This window comes from Thamnophis sirtalis, unplaced genomic scaffold (genome assembly GCF_051295495.1).
Source record: "Thamnophis sirtalis isolate CommonGarterSnake01/CBP01778 unplaced genomic scaffold, rThaSir2_p1.2 scaffold_6, whole genome shotgun sequence".
NCBI lineage: Eukaryota > Metazoa > Chordata > Lepidosauria > Squamata > Natricidae > Thamnophis > Thamnophis sirtalis.
The window spans coordinates 60,189,808-60,212,245 of record NW_028261386.1 but is presented as its reverse complement, the minus strand read 5'-3'; the positions used below and the strand labels follow the sequence as shown (position 1 = coordinate 60,212,245).

The 22,438-nt window shown below is 42.5% G+C and overlaps 1 protein-coding gene across 1 annotated transcript; it reads right to left on the bottom strand.

Moving 5' to 3' along the window:
• Positions 1-1,772: 1,772 nt before the first annotated feature.
• DLK2 (delta like non-canonical Notch ligand 2) lies at positions 1,773-19,086 on the bottom strand. Its single transcript, XM_014057114.2, has 6 exons — positions 18,830-19,086; positions 13,475-13,576; positions 8,541-8,610; positions 7,404-7,534; positions 3,984-4,128; positions 1,773-3,150 (listed from the first exon to the last, which is right to left on the bottom strand). Exons 2-6 carry the CDS (start codon positions 13,545-13,547, stop codon positions 2,385-2,387), a joined length of 1,185 nt encoding a protein of 394 aa, XP_013912589.2. The 5' UTR covers positions 13,548-13,576; positions 18,830-19,086; the 3' UTR covers positions 1,773-2,384.
• Positions 19,087-22,438: the final 3,352 nt, after the last annotated feature.

The following is a 22,438-nucleotide window of genomic DNA, read 5'->3' as shown; positions in this document are numbered from 1 at the left end:
TACGTTTCCAACAACAACGTTATTTGCCAATATATTTATCCATCTTAATTGGTAAACATGTGGGCATGTATATTGCTATTGATTTCACCAGTAAGTCATGATGACATCAAAATGACATGTGCAGTAACATTATCACATAGTGCCTTTGTGTACTTGTGTGCTGGTGTCTGTCCTAAGTACATAAATTACAGCACTTGTGCAATTATGTTGACACACACATCATGGAAAGGGAGACAAATACATGCAAGTATCTAACAACAGCAGTTGTGTGACGCCATTACACATTGTTTGTCTGCAGCTTGTTTCATATGCCACTGATTACTAAGCGTATGGATCACTGCCTAAATCAAAATTACCATCCCTAAAAAGTAATACTAAGAGCATCAATACTTGGGGAAACATTATTATTACTTCATCCTTTTCAGCCACTCCTGAGCAAAAAAAAAAGATTTTGTTAAATGTGACAGAGCTGTGATGATTCAATCTGATAATTTGTGTAGAGGGCAGGAAGGCACTGGTTGTTGGTATTTTAATTACTGTATTTATTTTATAAAGTTACACATTTATCAATTGTGTATTACAAAAATAATCTTTCCTTCAGGTTTTTTTTTTTTTTGCTTAACTTAGGTATTTCCATGTACTAGGAACTTAGCCACAATCCTAAAGTGTTGACATATTTCTGCTGTGAGATGAGGGGAGCTGAGCAGTATTTATTTATCAATTGTGTATTACAAAAATAATATTTCCTTCAAGTTTTTTTGCTTAACTTAGGTATTTCCATGCACACAACCTAGGAACTTAGCCACAGTCCTAAAGTGTTGACATATTTCTGCTGTGAGATGAGGGACTTGAGTAGCCAAGGCCAACATGAACTTTCTACAAGCTCAGCATTTTATCTTGATAGAATAGAGAAAGTACTACTGTACTACTGAATGGAATGGAACAGATTGTATCATTCAACCCAAAGAGCATTATACAATATTTTCTGTTTAACTGCATCATTACCTTCACTATCATATAGAGAAGGTAAAGTAATTGATTGTATATTTTTTAAATCCTGTCATTGCCAGGTAAGGATTGATTACTCTCCTACCTAAATTCCTGGAGAAGTATGGCCAATCAATATGACGACTTCTGAGCTAAATGTACCAATGAAGTGACTTGCTGTAAGACAATTACCAATGTTCCCTTAGAAAAGGAACAGCAGATGGAGAGGAACACTTGCTGCTGAAAACAGACAAAACTTAGCACAAAGACAACCATTCTAAAAAGTGGGTTTTGTATCTGGAACCCTAAAACTTTTGTTTCAAAATTTCAGCAGTTCTATCACCTCTTTTTTGATAGAATCCAACATAGATCTTGAGGCATTCTTCTCTCCAAATTTATAGCATGTACCTCTTTTCCTCTCTCCCATATACATGCACACTATGTGGAATCCTCCAACAATATAATTGTTTAATGTCACTCCTAAGTTCTTTCACTTAAGAACTTGCTTGAACAAGCTCTACTTCCAATTTCATAGACATCCATCTTCTTTCTGGCAAGTGTGAAGGCTCAAACCAGATATCCAAGGCAAAGAATGGACATTTGCTTTGTTTTTGCTCCAGTTTGACACCATAGCTGAGGAAATGTGTTGCTGGATTGGTGAATGAACATGATATAAAATGAAAGTATTAACAAACCTCCTGAGATGATTTGGTATAATACAGAATCTTTCATTTGCAACTAAACAAACAAACAAACAAACAAAAAAAGAAAATGAGATAGAAGGGAGAAGTAATAAAAATGGTCAGCAAACTGTCTCATGGCATTATGAGGCCCTTGGGAAGATAATGTCATTGGAAACACATAATGGCAGAAATGGTAGAAAAATTCAATATTGTTTGGACCAGAATTCTAGAGTCAGGGCATATCCACAGCAGTTTCTAAACTGTGAGAAGTAAATAGGCCATTTGAAATCTGCAAAGACTCTAACTAAGAGTTATCAAATGCCTGAAGGCCTAACGAAGTTTCAGCTCCTACAAACTCTCCCGGCACCTTTGACGCCATTATACAATGTAGGATATAGTCGGATAACAACCTTCTGATCCACTTGCTGCTTTCAAAAGGAGGGTTATCCTAGCCCAGGGTTTCCTTGGCTGCCTTGATGAGTTGAAGTCAACATGCTAATGGATTTACTGCACACATTCAAGAATTTTTTTCTCAAAGCAGGATTTACTGCCTTGTGGACACGTTCCTTCATGCCAATTCACAGCCTTCAGTTCCATCAGAGCCGTCAACGCTTTGGAGATAAGCAGCCAGAACTGACCCCCGACACAGCTGTAAGGATTCTCTTGAGTCGCCAGTGGGCGTTTCTAGATCAACCAGGCCCTGATTCTGGCTTCTTACAGCTCCGTTGTTTTCCTGGGTTCTATCAAGATTGTACTTAACATTCCCACTTGACATTCTTGGTCCTGAAGCTTCCTTGCAGTTTGGGAGGGGCTCTGACTTCTCTGGCGCCCCTTCTGCCAATTCTTCAGCAGCAGCAACACGGTCACTAAGACCAACAAAATAGTGATCCCCCCAAATACAAGCACTAAAATGAGCTGTGACTGACTCAGCCCCGAGTCCTGCTGAGTTACCACCTCTTTCACAGAGATTAACAGCCCATCATCATTTGATTTCTCGCTGTAGTTAGTAATACGCTTTCCAGTAACTATAACCTTGGCTGGCTCAGACTGGGTCATCCAAGGGTAACTGCTGGTTGTGCTTCCCAGAGCCCTGTTGTGGTCCTTGTCATCAGGCTGAGACTCAGTGATCCAGGTTGCCTCTGGAGCTTGGAGCTGACATGTTTTCCCAGAAAAGCCCTCGGGACACAAGCAATCAAAATCGTTGATGCGATCATAACACTTAGCCCCATTCGTGCATGGTTGGCTGGCACAATCATCAATGTTGATGGTGCAGAAACGTCCTTCAAAGCCAACCTGGCACTGACAGGAGAAGCGATTAATGCCATCGAGGCAGGTGGCGCCGTTGGCACAGGGACGCATGAGGCAGTCGTTGACATCAATCTCGCAATGTGCACCAGTGAATCCAGCCAGGCACTTGCAGGTGTAATTGGAAGCAAAGCCATTATCATCGTGGCACAATGCACCATTTTTGCATGGAAATCTGAAAAGACAAAAATCAGGGGAAAATTAAGACCCATCATGCTTTTTTTATTAGATTACCACAACCCCATAAAGTCCACTACAAAGTTGGAAGTTTCAATTTTCTCTTTGTAAAAGTAAAACTCTAGTCAATCTTTGCCCAAAGGTTACTGTTCTGACCTAGGCTTCTCGAGAGCATGAAGCAAACTCCTTGTCCTGACAAAATACCCCTTTTACTAATTTCCTGTGAATTATGCTCATTCACATCCAGCAAAGTCTTTCAAGGGAGAATTTACAGTCCCAGACTTTATTTGACTTAGAGAGCTGACAGGTCGATATCGGCAAAACTTGGTAAGGAGTCTCGGAGAGCCACGAAGCAATTAAGTGAACTAATTGTCTCCTGCAAACTCCACTCCCCTTTTGCTCCTCTTTTATTTCCTCTGGGAGGAACATTCATCGTCCACCTGTGGCCTTACTCCCAAGTCGACTCCTGTTCTTTAGCTGCTCCCTTCATCTGGCAACTCTGCGCATGCGTACACTGGGAACAGGCTCCAGCTGTTCGTCTACCTCACTGATGTCTGACTCTGATGGCAGCTGATAACTGGCATACGGTTCTGGTCCCCTTTCTGCTTCTGACACAAAGGCCACATCAGAGCCTTCCCCAGACTCCAGGACTGGCACATGTTCCTCCCCAATCTCCTCACTCTGAATCTGCTGCCAGCTCCGCTGGCCAGCCACAATAGTTACACATTTTCATTTACATGGCATTTTCTTGAAGATGTAAAATTCATTGTGACCAAAGCAGAGGAGCTCTGGTCTCAGATTATCTTCTCCTTTTTTACTAGGACTGCTCACCCTGCTTTCTCACACGGCCCTGTCTTCAGTTCACAGTCCTTTCCATGGAATCCTTCAAGGCACAGACAGGAATATTCTCCATCACGATCGTATACACACTCAGCTCCATTTCTGCAGGGTGACTGATGCTCGCAGACATGAACATCTGAAATAATTAAAAAAAATAAAAATAAAAGATAGGTTTAAAACATATTTGAGCTTGATTGTCTCATGCCAATTTTAAGTCCCACTTTAAAAAAATATATTTTTACACTACAATCATTAAGTAGAATTTTTTTTAAAATACATCAAAAAGGATGAAGATCCCATAGAGGTCCATAGGGAGGTGCTTCATAAAAGTTACAGTTATTTGGCCATCTACCCAAGATTCATCTTTAGGAAGTCCTTGACCATATGTGAACCCAAAATTCATGCTTGTGAGACAATTGTTAGATGAGTTTTGCCCCATATTATGATCTTCCTTGTCACAATTGTTAAGTGAATCACTGCATTTATTAAGTTAGTTGTTAAATGAACCTGGTTTCCCCATTGACTTTGCTTGTCAGAAGGTCGCAAAAGGGCATCACATGATCTCAGGAGATGGCAACTGTCATAAATATGAGCCAGTTGCCAAGAAGCCAAATTTTGATCATGTAACCATGGGGATACTGCAATGGTCATAAGTGTGAAAAACAGTCATATTTCACTTTTTCCAGTGCCATTGTATCTTTGAATGGTCACTAAACAAATGATAAGTTGAGGACTGCCTGTAATTTGACAATGGGTAGAAGTTTTCTTTTAATGAACTTGATCTCAAGAAAAGATGGTAAATATATTTATTTACTGATAACTGAGTAGTATAACATACTTAATGTCTGAAACAAACAAAATGACAATCGAGGAGGAGGAAAGTATAGAACTGAGTAGTTAGATCAAAAGGAAAAACATTTTCCTAAAATAATTTATTGTCTGGATTCCTTCCATCCTTCTTCATACTCAGAAGCTACTTTTTAATTTTCCTCTCAAACACCACCACCCCGAAACCCACTCACACAATAACTAACCAACCTATAGTGGAGTTTAGATATGTGCTTTATCCGTGCTTTACACATTCTCAGAATGTAATAATGTCCCTCCCAAATAGGGTGAAATGTTCAAAGCATGAATATTGTTGACCCAACGGTGTGTCAAAGGGTAAACCTTGCAAGAGACGGAATGAAGTGGCAGCAATATTCAACAAAAACCACTTTTGCTGAATGGCCCCACTTATACTGAAACTGCTAAAATTAAATGGCTTTTTTTCAGAAGTACATTATCATTGTCTTTACCCTGCCTGACAAGGAGGCACCTATTTCTACTGAGGCTTGTATAGGTAAGGCCAGTCTGAAAGAAAGAGGACCAGAGGTGGTATTCAGCAGGTTCTGACCAGTTCTGGAGAACCGGTAGCGGAAATTCTAAGTAGTTCGAGAACTGGTAAATACCACCTCTGACTGGCCCCGCCACCATTTATTCTCTGCCTCTCGAGTCCCAGCTGATCAGGAGGGAATGAGGATTTTGCAATAACCTTCCCTTGCCAAGCTCACCAAGCCATGCCCACCAAGCCATGCCACACCCACCAAGCCACACCCACAGAACCGGTAGTAAAAAAAAAATGAATCCCACCACTGAAAAAGTCAGTTGGTCTTACCTAAACTGCATGTTTCGAGGGTGGCGTGGGAGCAGTCACTGATGGGTATTAACATGGCCCATTTGCCCAAAGACTGAGGTAAATCTGAGGACGCTCCCTCTGCTCCTCCTTCTGACTCTCCAGATTAACTGATGGTCCAGTTAACATAGAACCTGGGAAGGAAGGGACAGCGACCACCCAACTCCCTCCGAGGTCCCTGACTGACCTGAACTAAGACAACTCAGGCCCTGGCGCAGGGGGCACCTAACGGGCAGGAAGTGACTGCTCCCACTCACCCTCGAACATGCAGTTCAGGTAAGACCAACTGACTGTCTCCGAGGTGGGGCGTGGGAGGAGTCACTGATGGGACATACCAAAGCTAGATGTCCATGGGAGGGATCATTGGGCCTGAGTCTCTCGACTCGGGACCCTCCTCCAGAAGGATGCTCAGCTGAGGCATACACATTTAGTCGAAAGTGCCTGATGAAGGGCGATGGAGAGGACCAGGCGGCTGCCCTGCATATGTCCTCGATGGATGCCTGGATAGCCCAGGTTGCAGAGGTAGCTGCACTCCAGGTGGAGTGTGCGGTGATGGTCCACTGGCACCGGCAGCCTACATGCCTCATAGGTCCTGGAAATGGCTAATCTTATCCGTCTGCTGATGGTGGTCAGGGATACCTTGGCGCCAGGTAAAATGTCTCCTTCTGGGCTGAAGACTGAGATTAATCTGGAGAGTTAGAAGGAGGAGCAGAGGGAGTGTCCTCAGATTTACCTCAGTCTTTGGGCAAATGGGCCGTGATAATACCCATCAGTGACTCCTCCCACGCCCCACCTCGGAGATGGACCAAGAACTCTAAGCAACTGTTGTCTTCTTAAAAGACACTCTTTCAAAGACAAGAAGACACTGCTAACAAGGCTATATGATTACTGAGATTTGGCTGAACTGCTACTGTTGTTTTAAAACTAAAAATGGGATAACTAAGATTAGAAAGAATACAGATGTCAGTTTTTAAAGCTGGGAACTAAATGGCCTAAAAATCCTAACCTAAATTTTAAAATGTAGGAGAAAATGCCTCGGGCTTAAACCTTGAGTCTGGCCCACATGCACAGGTAGTCCTCAACTTACAACCACAATTGAGCCCAGGATTTATGTTGCTAAGTAAGAAATTTGAAGAGTGTGTTTTTCCCCATTTCTTGCCATGTTTGATAAGTGAATCACTGCAGTTGTTAAACTAGTAATACGGTTGTTAAGTGAGTCTGGCTTCCCGATTGACTTTGCTTGTCATAAGGTCCCAAATGATGATCACGTGGCCTCGGGACACAACAACCATCATAAATATGAACCAGTTGTCAAGTATATGAATGTAAATCACATGACCATGGGAATGCTGCAACAGTCATATATGTGAAAAATTGTCATAAAAGTCACTTTTTTTCAGTGCCATTGTAGCTTTGAATGGTCACTAAATGAACTGTTGTAAATTGAGGACTACATGTACATAGAATTCAATTCCGTTCTTCTCTGCAGATATGACTTCTTTTGTATCTATAGTAAAAGCTACATATCTTGCTCTAGCATGTCCTTGAATTTTTTGTAGTTTGGCTACCAAGTATGTGGTCAAGCTTCTGTACACACACACACACACAAACAAACAAACATACACACACCAGTGTAAAGCAGCATTATGTAAGAGTATCCACTTCCAATATGTGTGTCTCCATTGTCCAGATTTTATTTAAGATTTTTCCATCCTGCTTCAATTGGAGTAACCTACCTTTGTCACAGAACTTGCCAGCCCAGCCAGTTTGGCAAATGCACTGCCAGGGCTGGTGGCATGTCCCATGGCCACAGCCAGGCATTCTCACACAGTGTTCACAATATTTTCCCTCCCAACCGGGATCACATCTGCAAAAGAATGCAAGATCTGGATGAGCAGAGAAAATTCCAGTATACCATAGGCAGTCAAGGGTTTTCCTCCCCCCCTCTTCAATACTAAATATTGCAAGCTAAATCTTTTCCAATTCTATATGTAATCCATAATGTGTGTCTGATATGCATTCCTACACCTTACAATCTACTTTGAGATAAACAAAATGTTAAAGGTACTGAACTGGAATTCTGACTCTGATACTGATTTTCTCTCTGGCTTTGGTTAGTAGAACTTCTCATCTTCCATCTAACTTCTGCCTCAGAGAAGCAATCTGTTTCCAGTAAAAAAAAAAAGGGGGGGGTTTCTCAGTGCCTCTTCGCCTTTGCCTTCAACCTACTTCTACAGAATATGCCCGTTTCCATTTGAAGAATGTTCCAATGCCATTCAAACCAATATCCCACTAGTATATCAAATTGCCTGGTGGTCCATCTCAGGATCACCCAGCCAATAAATCTTCAACAGCCACTGCTGTCTAACTCAGTTTTAGTTGCTAATTATTACACCTTCATTTTAAAAAAAAATGTTTATTTATTTGATTTCTATAGCTGCCCATCTCAACGAGTGACCCTTGGCGGTCCATGTCATGACACATAAAAAACAAAACTATTAAAACAGTACAAAATAATATAAAATACAAGTGTAAATAAATGCACTCTTCTTGTATCCAGAATTCTCATTTTCAAGGACTCACAGCTGATGTCAGCTCCATAGGCCCTCCTTCTCTTATGGGAATATCTTGCTATAAATAATTAAGCTAAGTCCTTCTCTCAACTTCTATTTATCAACTTACTGAAACAAAGTGGTTTTTTGGGGCGGTGTCTTAGCCTCTTTGGCTTCTGTGTCAGAATCACAGAAAGTCAAGCCTTCTTGTGACTGTCATATGCATTGTTACAATATATTATGTTGAAAAGGAAGCAACGGCAGACAGAATGGAAGGCTACACAAAGAAAAAGCTATACGTGCATTAAAAAAACTGTTTACCTGCATTTGCCATCCTTCTCACAGCTGCCGTGGGCCAAATTACAGTGGTCACTGCAGTCATCACCTGCAACTTAGAACAGAGCATAGAACTTTATGAACAACAGAGCCAAGAATGCGGTTAACTACATCAACATTAAAGTGAAAGTGTAAGACTGACATAATAGTAGGGATCCTTCTTAATACACACTGGTCAAATCATAAAAAACCTGGGATCCCAGTCTAAGATTCTTCATGGGTATTAAACTTCTATGTCACCGAGAGTTGCCTCGGCAAGATGGGTGGCATAAAAGTTAATAATAAAAAATTTAAATGAATAAAATATAAATAAAATAAAATATTACAATCCATGAAAGTAGTGCCGGTTTATTTGAGGTTCTTCACTGACTTCATTGGAATAACTGCACGTTTATTCTTTTGCATACGGTCTTCTTTCTCACACAAATGGAAAAACACTTAAGACAGAAGCTTTGTCAAAACCTATACTCCGTTGGAACCAAGATACAGAAAATTCCTTTTAATTTCAGACATGCTTTTTTCAAATTCTGTGTATCTCATTGTATTTTCCACTGTATCAGACCATCTTCACCTATTCCTTTATTGTGTAGGTCTTGTGCGTTTATAATGTCAGTCTAAACATTTCCTCTGAAAGTTCAAGTCTGCAAAATCATATACATGGAAGGACATTTAGGTATCCAAATAAAAATTATTCAGCCTGCCCAGCCTGTTTAGCTAATGAGGGGGAGCCCACTACTGCTTCGATAATTGGTTCCACCGTTGAACTATTTTTGCATTATAAAGTATTTTCTTAATGTTTGGCTTGTTCTGCCTTTCTGTAACTTCTGTTCCTTATTCTATGCCCTGCATTCTGGGTCATAGAGAACAGATCTGGACATTTTCCCATCCAGACATTCACAGTCTTCAAGGACTGAGGCCGCACTCCAACAGCATCACCTTTCTGGGCCAGGGTGAAAATATATAACTGGGTATCATCAACACCAATAATGCTATACCTCATGCTTTCAAATGACCTCACTTACTGGTTTCATGCAGATGTCAAAGAAGGTCAGTGAAAGACTTGATCAAATTTCACATTTCAGAAACCTAGAACTAAGCCTCTGTTCCCCAATCACCAATATTGACTGGAACCAGCTGCATAGGAAAGAGAACAACCACTGCAAATCAATACCTCCCATTCCCCAAAGCTGGACTAGAAAGATGCCATAGTCAATGCTGTCAAAAGATCCAAGTGGACCAATATGGTTCTGCTATCTCCATCTCAAGCCCTCCACAGGTTTTCCATGGTGAAGTTTCTCTGAATCCAGTCAGCTTTGCTTTTCATTCTTCATCAAAGTACACAAGGCATTTCTTGTGCCAGTTCCTCTTTCACAACTCTAAAACCACAAACTCTACAAGACCTGTGACCACAAAATCCTCATGAGCATAATCCAATATAGAGCCCCTGTTATGTGCTCATTCCAAACTGCAGCAAAAGCCTCCACTGAATTATGTGCTAGAGCTTCATGGAAAACAGGCAAGCTCCTACTGAAATTGCATTGGATCCATCAGTTGCTTAAGTTGCTTCATGAAGAGATCTCTATGAACAACTCTAGGGCCAGGGACTGTAATCAACCCCCAACTCCCAAATTACAATTCCATTGCCTTGAAAGAAAAAAATCCAATGTATGAGCCTCCATGGGCACATTTCAGAGACAGGACACTCTTTCCACAGGGTCAACTTATTCTACAAAGCACCTGAAAGCAGGTCAAGAAGCAATGGATGGAATCTAATCAAGGAGAGAAGCAAACTAGAACTAAGGAGAAACTTCCTGACAGAACAATTAATCAATGGAATAACTTGCCTCCAAAAGTTGTGGGTGCTCCAATATTGAAGGTTTTAAAGAAGAGATTGGGTGATAATTTGTCTGAAATGATATAGGGTTTCCTGCTTGAGAGATGGGGTTGGACTAGAAGACCTCCAATGTCCCTTCTAATTCTGTTATTCTGTTATAATTTTGCCCAACCAATTTCCCCTTAAAATCAGAATGACTGTAGCAATATAAGAATAGTCACCCACAGATAGCCAGTAACCCCAATGGGGATCTAGTGTGCACAATGCAGCTGCTGGTGATTAAAGTGATACCTGTCTTGGAGTTGCAATTTAACAAGACTGATTATAATTATTAAAAGAAAATGATGGTGAGACCTTATCTGAGTTTCCACACTGTTAACCATTCAAAACCTTGCCTCTCCTGGATTCCCATCAGCCATCATGGAGAAGTGCAAACAGAGAAAGAAAAGAAGCAATATCTAGCAAGAATGGCTATTGCTCAGTATAACCACATCAACTAAAACTGAGAAATAGTCTAGAAACTGGCATGGATTCCTCCACCTTCAGTTCTGAGGCCACTAATATTTCCAGTTCTTTGCCCCATCACTTGAGAAAAGAATTAGAAGTGTTCCAAGGTGTGGATTTCTTTTTAATTATCTAAGTATCCCCAAGGCTGTAATTGAGCCGTCCTCTGGTCCCATCTTTCAATTTTCTACCATTACTTATTTCCATTCTTTGTCTCCATCTTAGTTTCTTGTGTACAAAGCTACTCTGGCTTCTTTTTCATTGAGGGGGGTTGATCATTTATTGTTAGGTACCTGTAGGCTATGCTAAAGTTTCCATCGGGAGAAAGCTAAGATAATGTAGAGAAAACTAAATAAGATATAATGTACTGATACCTATAGTATATTTTAAAATGGAAATCTAATTGTGTTCTAATTCTAAATCTAATTGTGTTCTAATTCTAAAATCTAATTGATTTTAATTAATTAATCCTTTTAATTGAAAAGGATTAATTAATCTTTCCTCTGATTGTCATTTCCTGCATCAAAACATCTTCCCCAAGCTGAGGTTTTCTCCACGATGAAGATAGTCTAGCAACTAGCAACTTTTTTTCAGATCAAAGTGTAACTTTAATAAGATTAAGTTATGGTATGAAAATATTGCAGGGGACAAAGTAAACAATAACAACAAAACATTCAGATGAGATTCTCACAGCCCACGTCTGATTTTATAGATTTTGTGTGTGTGATACACACACACACACACATACACATACACATACACACATACATACTGTATATATAATATCTAATAAATAATCAGGGTTCTCTTTTCCTGATCTATGGCAGAATTCAGGCATTTTATATATTTTTTATTGTTTTTAACTCTGTTGGCTTTTTTACTCTTATTTTATTTCAATTGTGAACCACCCAGAATCATGTATATGAGATGAGCAGCCTGTATATTTACTAAATAAATAATAATGTAGCCTCTGTTTTCCATTCTTTATTATTTCTGGTCCTCGGGAATATTGTAAGGCCACCCACTGAGTGTCCAGTAGGTGTCACTGTCTACATTAAAACTTAAAATGCAAGGAGGCACAGTTCAGATGCAGGACAGCCGACACAGTAACAGAACAGACATCCTGAATGCCAGCCAATTCAAGTTAAACATGACTTCCATGTTTTCAATCCAAACTCATTCCAGATGCAAGCAGAGATACATCACAGTGAAAGGCCAAAATAAGTGTTCCCATTCTAAAACATCCTCCAGCTATTTTCTCCCTTTATGTGAAAAGATTCAGGTGGAGAACACTTGAGAAAGTGTGTGAACACTTGAGAAAGTGTGTGAACACTTGAGAAAGTGTGTGAACACTTTCCTGCTCTGTGTTAAGACTGTATTGGATTTGTTCAAAGGAAAAACATCTCCTATGGGTCCTAGGAAAATCCAAGGCAATCCTGTGCCACCATTTCCCAGGAAAAAATTGTTTTTTCCAATACTGTTTTAATTTTTCTGCAGTGAACATTTCTTGCCATAGGAAAGGTGTCATATCAATCTGTTACTAATATTACTGTGACGTACTGTGAGAAACAAGGCAATTTTCACCTGCAGCCCATCTACCACTCTAAAATCTTTCAATGTTTTTTATGATGGATTACTTTATCTTATTACTTTATCAAGAGCCAAGGTGGCGCAGTGGTTAGAGTGCTGTACTGCAGCCACTTCAGCTGACTGTTATCTGCAGTTCGGCTGTTCAAATCTCACCGGCTCAGGGTTGACTCAGCCTTCCATCCTTCCGAGGTGGGTAAAATGAGGACCCAGCCTGTGGGGGCGATATGCTGACTCTGTAAACCGCTTAGAGAGGGCTGAAAGCCCTATGAAACGGTATATAAGCCTAACTGCTATTGCTATTGCCAACTTTATATTATTTTTTTGATGGATTATAGTTGTGCGCTCCTTCCTTAACTCATACTGGGGTTTGCGTGTACCCAAACTCCACTAGTGCCCAATATCACATAAGGATCTCTTGCCCTGCTACCTTCGTGCCCTGTATAGCTTTGTATTCTACCCTCATTTGGGAAACAAATCTGAATAGCTCCACAGACATAATGCTTTCTTTGCCTTGTCCTCAAAACTCATTTGCCTCATGGTCCAAACTAGGGTTAAGCTGCTACGGGCTCACCCGGGTTCGGGAGAACCAGGGGTGAGTTGCTGCCGGCATTACTGCTGGTTTGGTGCGCGCGCAATTCAGTGTGCACGCAATTTTGCCTCCGGAGCCTGGGGAAGGCGAAAATGCTTCCACCCCCCTGCTGTAGTGCAGGAGGCCGACTTGGCCATGCCCACCATGGCCATGCCCACCCAGCAACTGGGCAGACAACCTGTTTTGGGAAGGAATCCCAACCTCAGCCAAATCCTGGATGCTAATTTGGTAAAGGTGCTTATTTGGCACCTGAAGTACAACCCTCTTCAAATGAGACTCACCCCTCACAGAGAGTTATATAAAAGGAAGGCCATGTGTACAGTGACAAAATAAAACATTCTCTTCTCTTCGGCAGCACTCTAGACTCTAGAGAGTTCAAGTGAATGTTTAGTTAATCCTCACCTTGGATGAAGTGGTGATGGGCCGCAAGGATCCAAAGCAAGGACATGAGCTGAAGACAGAAGCTCCTGAGCATGATCAGTGTGGCCCCACCGAGATAGTCACCTACAAGAAACAAAGATACAATCAGGATCCTGCTCTGCTGCCCTCTCTTGCAGCACTAGCAAGCCACCTTATAAGCCAAATAATTGGATGGACGCAATGTTAAACATGTTAAAATGAGAAACCTTTAAGACTCACCTTGCATATTGTGCTCCATAAGCAATCGAACCCATCCCTCTGACCTTTTCAAGCTTTTCTCCCCATTTACTTGGGAAGGGGTTGACAGCTTCATATCTATGAAAAACTAAGCCCTTCTTTAAAATCAAGGGCATACATCAGAGAGTGATTCTTCTGAAGGCGCTGTTCCCTACATATGTGTTCCAAAGTGAAATGCCCACTGTACTGAATAGATAACCCCATCTAGAGCTTTATTTAAAGTTAAAGTTGAAACACAGAAGAGTTCATGGGGTTACTTGGCTAATTAAAAGTGTAATCCTCTGCTGCCTGCTCAGAAATAGAACTCCCACTGTTTTCTGAGCAATTCTGACAATTTCTCCATCTCCGGCAATACAAGGACACTTAATGGGAGTACAGTTTAAAATTGGACAATGAATTTAACCATGTTGCTGTTTAGTCACAGCTATTCCTACTGCTTCATGTCTCCGGCAGAACAGCCCAATGGTTATTTTCAACTGCTGTCTACCTTTCTGAAGAAATGTTTGTTTTTTTAATGGTTGGATTTATTTATTACATGTGCATCCCTTTTATAGTGAAAAATTGGAAAACCCTCATGTTAGGGGATATTGGTCTGATATGAGCAATGTTAGCTTGCTCCAACTTGCAAACCTTCAGATTATTAAAGCATAAGTCTTTCGATATACTATCTGGAGAGGCAGGAGTTGAGCCAAAGACCTTCCTTCTAGGAAGCATGCATGTTCCTACTCTGTTTAGAGCGCATGCGCTAAATTAAGCTCTACCCCGAAAATAAGCCCCCCCCGAAAATATTGCAACACAGCCACAGCCATGAAGTGACCATGCTCGCCGCCTCCTGCACCTTAAAAATAATAAGACCTCCCCCAAAATAAGGCCAAGCGCTTATTTCAGGGGTCAAAATAAAATAAGACCCTGTCGGTACTAAATGTCAGCTTTTCCCTTTCTTCCAACTACCTCCAATCAACATACTTGTGGCTATTCTATAGTATTATTCATGCCAGCAAAAGTGGGAAACTTGAAGATCCAACAATGCAGGTGACCCAAGCTACTCTTTGACACCTGTGAATCCTCACTGATCACACCAGGTGAAGAGTCATGATACACTGCGTCAAGAAAGACTCCAAATAACTCCCCAAAGACCCCAGACCAGTTTTATTTTTTTTAAAGCAAAGATAACTATGGACAAATTTCCTCTGCTCCCTTCCCACCAAAATCACACTCATCCTACATGTGGCAGATACACCTTTTTTGTTGCATCATGGCTGTCCCTCTTCTTCTTCTCCCCCATCATCCCCAATACACGGTGAGTATGGACCATATCACTGAAAGAAGAGACACAACCTCTTCTCTTCAATCTTGGAACAAAACATAGCCTGCTATAACATTTTAACCTTTCTTCAAATTCTAGGGTAACCTCATAGATTGCACATGTTCACACACATACACACACACACACACACACACACACACACACAAAGACACACACACTTATTGGTTTAACATTTATTCCCTCTTTTGGCAGGGCCAGACAAATCTTTTTCATCCAGAGGGTGCATTTTTTTTAAAAAGGGTCTGTCGGCTAAGGATTATAGATAGAATAGCAAGGATATATTACTATAATTAGAGTTGCAGAAGTAGAGTTTTAGGCCTCATTTTTCATATTGGGAGAACCAAGGGCAAAAGAGTTTTAAGCCCAGTAAAAATTTAGTGAACCAATTTTAGTCCTTGTTTTATGAAATAGATATAAGAATAAATATATACGGTAAGTTTTTAGGACACTAAGAAGGAGGGGCTGGGGTCTTGCAGTCATGTCATTCACCCTGGCTGCAGGGATAGTCTTATTCACTAAAGGTGTGAAATAGATGCTGAGGATAAGGAAGAAAAGTGGAGAGATTAGGATGTGCCCACCTGTGACTCTTAAAATAACCACCTCACATTTGAAATAAAGATGCTGAACCATTGTTGCTATTAACTAAATGTAAAGCAGCAAGTCCAGTCAATTTTTGTGTACAGAACAGAGGAAGCACCAGCTGCTCCTTTGTTTTGGGTGGAAAACAAAGTCCCCCACCCACATTCTCTCAGCACTTTCCCCAAACTACAATCCCAAAAGTCACTGTAACATAGCTACAGTAAGTAAAACTTTTGTTGCTTTGTAGTGATGATAGAGCTTAAGGCAATATGAAAAGACAAGAATATAATTACAAGCCTATTGCGCCCATTTCAGAATTGTTGATCTCATGAAGCTGGATGTATTCTTGTTGAAAAGATATTCTGGGTGAGTTTACAATAAAGATTCCATGCATGTTTGATTATTAAAGGATGTTATTTTTATGAGCCTACATAGAATTCTGGTCACGTTCTGCTGAGGGTAACCGAACTCTACCATTTCCCTAAAATCCTATTGTTGTTCCAATTGGCTAGCAGATTGGCTTTCATTTCTTATCCTGAAGTATTATGTCGTGGTGTAGTGTTTTGTGCTGCTGAACAGCTGCTGCATATCAGGGAAGGGCAAAATGATTCCTGTGAATCTTATAAAATAATTTATGGATTAAGGATGAACAGTTGGTAACCAATTCCTTTTGAGCTATTAGGACCCCAGCTGAATGCCACATGTCATTGAAAAGGTCATTTCTCCCCTCCATTCCCAATAAAGTCTTCAAAGCAGAGATATGACCTAAGTCAGTGTTTTTCAACCTTTTTTGTGCAAAGGCACACTTTTTTTCATGAAAAAAGTCACGAGGCACACCACCATTAGAAAATGTTAAAAAAATTTAACTCTGTGCCTATATTGACTATATATAAAGTAATTTTCCCACGGCACACCTTACACTATGTCACGGCACACTAATGTGCCGTGGCACAGTGGTTGAAAAACACTGACCTAAGTCACCAGCAATCATAAATCAATTATTTTTTCTAATTGTTTCCCCCCCTCCCCATAAAATGTATTAGAAGCTACCCTGAACCATTTTGAAAGTTCTTCACAACTTTCATTGTAGGAGACCTGAGTTAGTCCATCGTCACCAAAAATCATAAAGAATCTGGTAGCATCTTTTCAAAGTAATAAAATGTTAAAGTTTTCTCAGTATCACTTAAATCATGTTCTCAATTTTGCTACTTCAATCTCTGTTTAATGATTTGGGAAGACGTTATTCCTTTCACAGGAAGCTAATAAAATTCCAAATGAATCTTTTCATTTATAACTAGTTCAGGCCTCTCCAACCTTGGGAACTTTAAGACTTGTAGACTTCAAATTCCAGAGCAAAGCTGGCTAAGGAACTCTGGGAGTTGAAGTCCACAAGTCTTAAAGTTGCCAGGTTCAGTTGCCCCTGAACTAGGTGGCTTCCCTGAATTAGCTGAATTTGGAGTCCCTAGGAGGGTAAAAAAAAAATACTTGTGTACATTTCTGGATTATAGGTTATGCAATACCATTTGAAATCATATGGTGGGGTCGCTCATCACTATGTACAGCAGTTACTGAATCAAGAATTCATCAAGAAACTAGATAAGTAGCTGATTTCTCTGCTTCCAATATTTTCAACTGATCCTTTAGAGTTGATAGACTGACCACCTAGAAAGGACAGATCAGAGAAATTAGCACTGAGATAAGTAAGTGTTTTTTTTTAAAGCAGAGATCTATATGTTATCCTAAAACATGGAAGCAATTTCTGCTGCTTTAGAATGGGGCTCTTAGATCTGAGTTTCTAATTCCATGCCCCAGGAAAGGAACAAGCATTATTCAAATTTTACAAAGGCAAGATTGGCCAAGTAACAAACCGAGGTGGAAAGCCCTGTTAGGTAGAATTGGTTATCCTTCTATACTAGTGGTTCTCAACCTGTGGGTCGGGATCCCTTTGGGGGTCCAACGGCCCTTTCACAGGGGTCACCTAAGACCATCGGAAAACACATATTTTCAATGGTCTTAGGAACTGAGACACCAATTTTATGGTTGGGGATCACCACAACATGAGGAACTGTACTAAAGGGTTGCGGCATTGGGAAGGTTGAGAACCACTGTTCTATACCCTGTATGCATATGCAGGCTTTGATGTTTAAAGCCTACTGCTAAAAAGCAACGTGGCTTTTTTTAACTGTATTGCAACTTTATTTATTTATTACATTTGTATGCTGCCCATGTCCATAAGGCAACTTCCAACTTAGCTGGACAAAAAGGCAACTTGACAACGACCCTGTCCCCCACCGCTCCGGGTCTCCCCATCCCGACAGCACAGGCAGAGTTGACCTCGCCTCCGTTTGAGGGTACTTCGCTTCAAAATTGCCTTTTCTGGCAGGGCGGATTGTAATAGACCGCTCTTCTGCCTTAACCTCTTAGCCCAGCAAGAGAGATGAATGCACAACCTCATTCAGAGGCAGCGGAGAAGCTCCCCCACCCCAAAAAGGCCGCCTGTCTATGCTGGCCACATCCTCTGCCTGATGCCTCCGGCGGCTCCGCATCGCCTGGTCCCTTCTCCGCCCGGCTCGCCTACGGATTCCCGCCGGCCGAGAAAGAGGCGCCTCTCCGGAGGGCAGCCGGAGCCACGGCGCAGCACCCCTCCCCAGCAGCCCCACGTGCTCCTGCCGCCGCTGCCGCCGCCTGGCAGGCGAGCCTCTCTGACAGCCTCTTCCCGAGAGCCCCACCCCAAGGTAGGGCGGCAGACCCTTCCCAAAGCCACAGTCACCTCCGCTCCTTCCAGGTGTGGAGGGGAGGAGCGCTCTCGCCCAGCCGCCGCAGCGCACATGCCGAGGACTCTCCCGCCGCCAGCCGCCATCCAAACATCCCCACCCTCGCCCCAAAGAGCAACCTTCTCCGACCGCGCCTGCCTCCATTTGCAGGGCAGAGCCCGGTGTGTCAGCTCTCCCTGGCGGCAGCCCCCCCCCTCCCCATCTCCCGCTGCCTTTGCCGCCTGGCTCCTCGTGCGCCGTGGGATCCTCCCTCCCATTTCAGACCTACCTTTCTTTCCCGGCAGCTCTTTTCCCCCAATTTCCCCAGATCCCTTCCAGGCCACCCTGGCTCCCCCGCTCCTCTCCCTTGCGCGCATCCCTCCCCTCTCGGATGCCCCCACCCCGCCCAAAAGCAGACAAACAACTTCCCCTTTTCCTCACCTCGGCGATCGCGGCGGCTCCTTGCTTTCACCCCCCCCCGGGCCGGGGGCGTGCCTGCTGGCCTCTCTCCTTGCTTCGGGACTAGCGCGGGGATCGGCGAAGGGGGGCTGCCATGCCCTGCCCTGCCCGGGCACGGAGGGTTCGGGAGGCGCGGCGAAGCTGCCTGCGAGCCTCCCCGCTCCTCCGGTTGTTGCTCCTCCTGCTGCTGCTGCGGCAGCCGCCACCGCCGCCGCTGTTGCTGCTGCCGCCGCCGCCGCCGTGCGCGCTCAGGCCGGCTGCCAGGGGCTGCGTGTGGCTACACATCCCTGCTCCCTCCCTGGGACATGCCGCCTCCCGCAGCTCGACGATTGCGAGAGGAGGGAGCCAGGAAACCCAAAGCCCCCAAACCGCAGGCGGTGGACGTTTCTCTCCCGCCCAGCCCGATCACCTCTCACCTGCGACTCCTTTAGCCTATGCTGGGGGAGGGAGGGGAGGGAGGGGGGAAGAGAGCGCGGAGGAGAGACGCCTTTCTCCAAACCGGAGTAGGATTGGCGCCTCCTCCTCCTCCTCCTTCCTCCCGGCCAGACCAGCAGTTCTTCTCCCGCGTTCTCGTCCCAGCGTGCAAATTGCCCCGGCCGTCGCTCTAGCTCGCCGAGTGGCCTCCCCTTCTGCGATTCGAATTCAGGGCTTCCAGGATTGACCCGAGACTCCGCCGTCCATCGACAATAATCTTCGGCCTTTCTAAAGCCTTCGCCTATTTTGGGGGTTGCCTTTGGCTTAAGCGTTTGCGGCTGGCAGCCCGGTTCACCACATGTGCAGGGTATATAGTCCTAAGGAAGGTAGGTTGGGATGCACGAAAGCTGATGTGAGATTTGTTGGAAAGGTTTCATGAGCCATTTGCAGATGGCACCCGACACACACACTCCCAGTCAGTCCCTATAGCCACTCCAGAGCAAGTTACATGCCATTCAGTTCTGCTAGCAAAAAAGAAAGCTTGATGTTTATTAAACTTCAGCAAACATCAAGGATCAAAAGACAAGCAAACACTAAGGAGAAAGAGATATGAACAGAGATAAAAGGATAGACAGCTTAATATCAAGAATCTATGCTATTTATATGTATACTATCAAAAGATCCAGAGTTTTTCAGAACCATGGAAAACAATACTGTGGGTCATTACTATGGACAGTCCTAAAGTCCTTTGGTCATTCATTTTATGTACCCAGTGGAACAGATCAGAGATAGAAAATAGGATCCCAGGTGATCCTGCCTCTATTCTGCACCATGAATTTGGTGGACTGGGATAATGTATCCAACATTCCTCTTCTCATCAGCTCTGTGCCCAAAATGTACGCCATTCACCATTGTTCCGAGCACTGAGTGTTGCTGCTGCTGACTATCAGAACTCAAGAAAGTGGTCCCTGGGCAGTACCTTGGTAAGCGCATCTCCACCATATTGTCCATTGAGCAATCTATTTTTCTTGCCCCTTTTCATGTGTGTTCTTCTCATAGTGCAGATTAACGTCTGAAGGCTTCATGTTGGCTCTGGACTGCTTTTTTTGTCTGCAGTTCTTAAATATACCATTTCGACTTTCAATAATGTGGTTGGATCTTTTATTTAGAATCTAATAATAGCTCCCTGCATGCTGGTTCTGTCAAGCAATATTTAGCTTTTGTAGATGATAAGACCACCATGCTTTGTTTTTTTTTACTATACTAGGCAATGGGTGGAAGTCATTAAAATAATTGTACAATATTTTGCACCTGATTTTTCATCATATAGTGCACGGGTGTCAAACTCGCCATGTCACATTGCCGTCATGTGATGTTTCGCGATGTTTTTCCCATTCACCGAGCTGGGGTGGCCGTGGGCTGCATGTGATGCATCCAGTCCACAGGCTGACAGTTTGACACCCCTGATATAGTATATCCAAAATGTTTTGGATCATTAGTTACCTACAGATTAAAATTAAAGTCCATAGTCTCTGTTAACTATCTGCCTAATCTTTTTACACCTGTCCAGTCCTATGTGAAGCCTACTTACAGTTGCATTGCATGTAGCAGTAGCTATTCTATAGCTATCTTACACTGCTTATCGCTTACCATCTTGCTCCATTTTTGCACCTCTGCAGCCAGCAGTCTTTGTACTTCTTTCTATGAATTGGGATCAGGTACATCACTTGCTCTAGTTATGTTGCAAATTCTTTCAGATAGAATTAAAAAGAGTCCAAAGATCTAAATCCTAATTCTAATTCTTGGTCTGACCGTGTGTCAGAAGCCTCTATTCCAGTAGAAGAGAATGTATGTAGCTCAAAGTTGAACTGTAGAGTCCTTTTTGAGCATGGTTGTTTGCTTTCAGATATTTCATTATCTGACTAGGTAAATATCATCAATGCTAGTGAGTGTGGGATTTGCTCCAGAGATGAACTTCAGACAAACTATGAACCAGTAAACAATACCCTAATTGAAGAGCTACCAAGGAGAAAAACACATTCTGACCAACACCAGCAGGATAAGTTATTAAAACAGCAAGCAGTGATTAACAGAAATATATATTGCTATTTTTTTCAAGCTAAAAACACATGGACAGCCCTCCTTCTCAAGACTGCAGAAAGCCTCATTAGGTACCTTTGGTGATGAGTGGCCCTCCTTCTAAATCATAATTATTAAAAGTCAAAGTCACGTCTTTCTATCATTTCGGAGCAGGGAATATATATATTAGATTATATATATATTATAATATATATTTGTATCCCAAAAATCAGCTGGAGGACGGGAAATACATGTACATGCACAGTGGAGCTGAGCTGGGTGGTGGCTCATGTGCCCGTAGAAAGGGGATAGGATAGGATCGCTATCAGAGGCATATGCTGAACAACACAATCAATGAGCCAACCAAAGACACAATGTATGGGATAGACTCTCCCTATCCAGGTGTGAGATTCCACAGAAGGTTATGAAGAATAACAGGGCTAAGATGCAGTGGGACCTCCTGCTCAAGACAGGCGGGTAGGTACTAGCCAATTAACCAAGTATTGTGGTAATAGACAAGGACCAGAAGACAGCAGTGGTGATAGACATAGCAGTGCCAAATGACAGCTACTTGAGGAAGAAGGAGTATGAGAAACTGGAGAAGTACCTGAAAGAGGAATTTAAAAAGATATGAAAGTAAACACCAAAGTGATCCCGATGAGGATAGGAGCATTTAGGGCAGTGACTCCTAAGCTGGGAGAGTGGCTTCAAGAGATCCCAAGATTAACATCAGAGCTCTCTGTCCAAAAGAATGCAGTGCTAGGAACAGCTAAGATACTGCACAGAACCCTCAAATTCCTAGGCCTCTAGTAGAGGACCCAAGATTGAGTAAGACATATACACCATCCATAGGGATAACAAGGGACTTTATTTATTACAACTCAAGGCAGTGAGCATATCTAATGCAGGTAGTCCTTGACGTACAACCACAATCGAGCCCAGCATTTATATTGCTAAGAGAAAGATTTGTTAAATGAGTTTTGCCCCATTTTACTACTTTTCTTAGCACATTTGTTAGGTGAATCACTGCACTGTTAAGTTAATAACACAGTTGTTAAATGAGTCTGGCTTCCCTGTTGACTTTGCTTGTCAGAAGTT

Coding starts and splice junctions, on each gene's coding strand:
- DLK2 (XM_014057114.2), bottom strand. CDS start 13,547: ATGCTCAGGAGCTTCTGTCTTCAGCTCATGTCCTTGCTTTGGATCCTT. Junction 8,611..13,474: donor CCATCACCACTTCATCCAAG/GTGAGGATTAAC, acceptor CTCTGTTCTAAG/TTGCAGGTGATGACTGCAGT. Junction 7,535..8,540: donor GAGAAGGATGGCAAATGCAG/GTAAACAGTTTT, acceptor ATTCTTTTGCAG/ATGTGATCCCGGTTGGGAGG.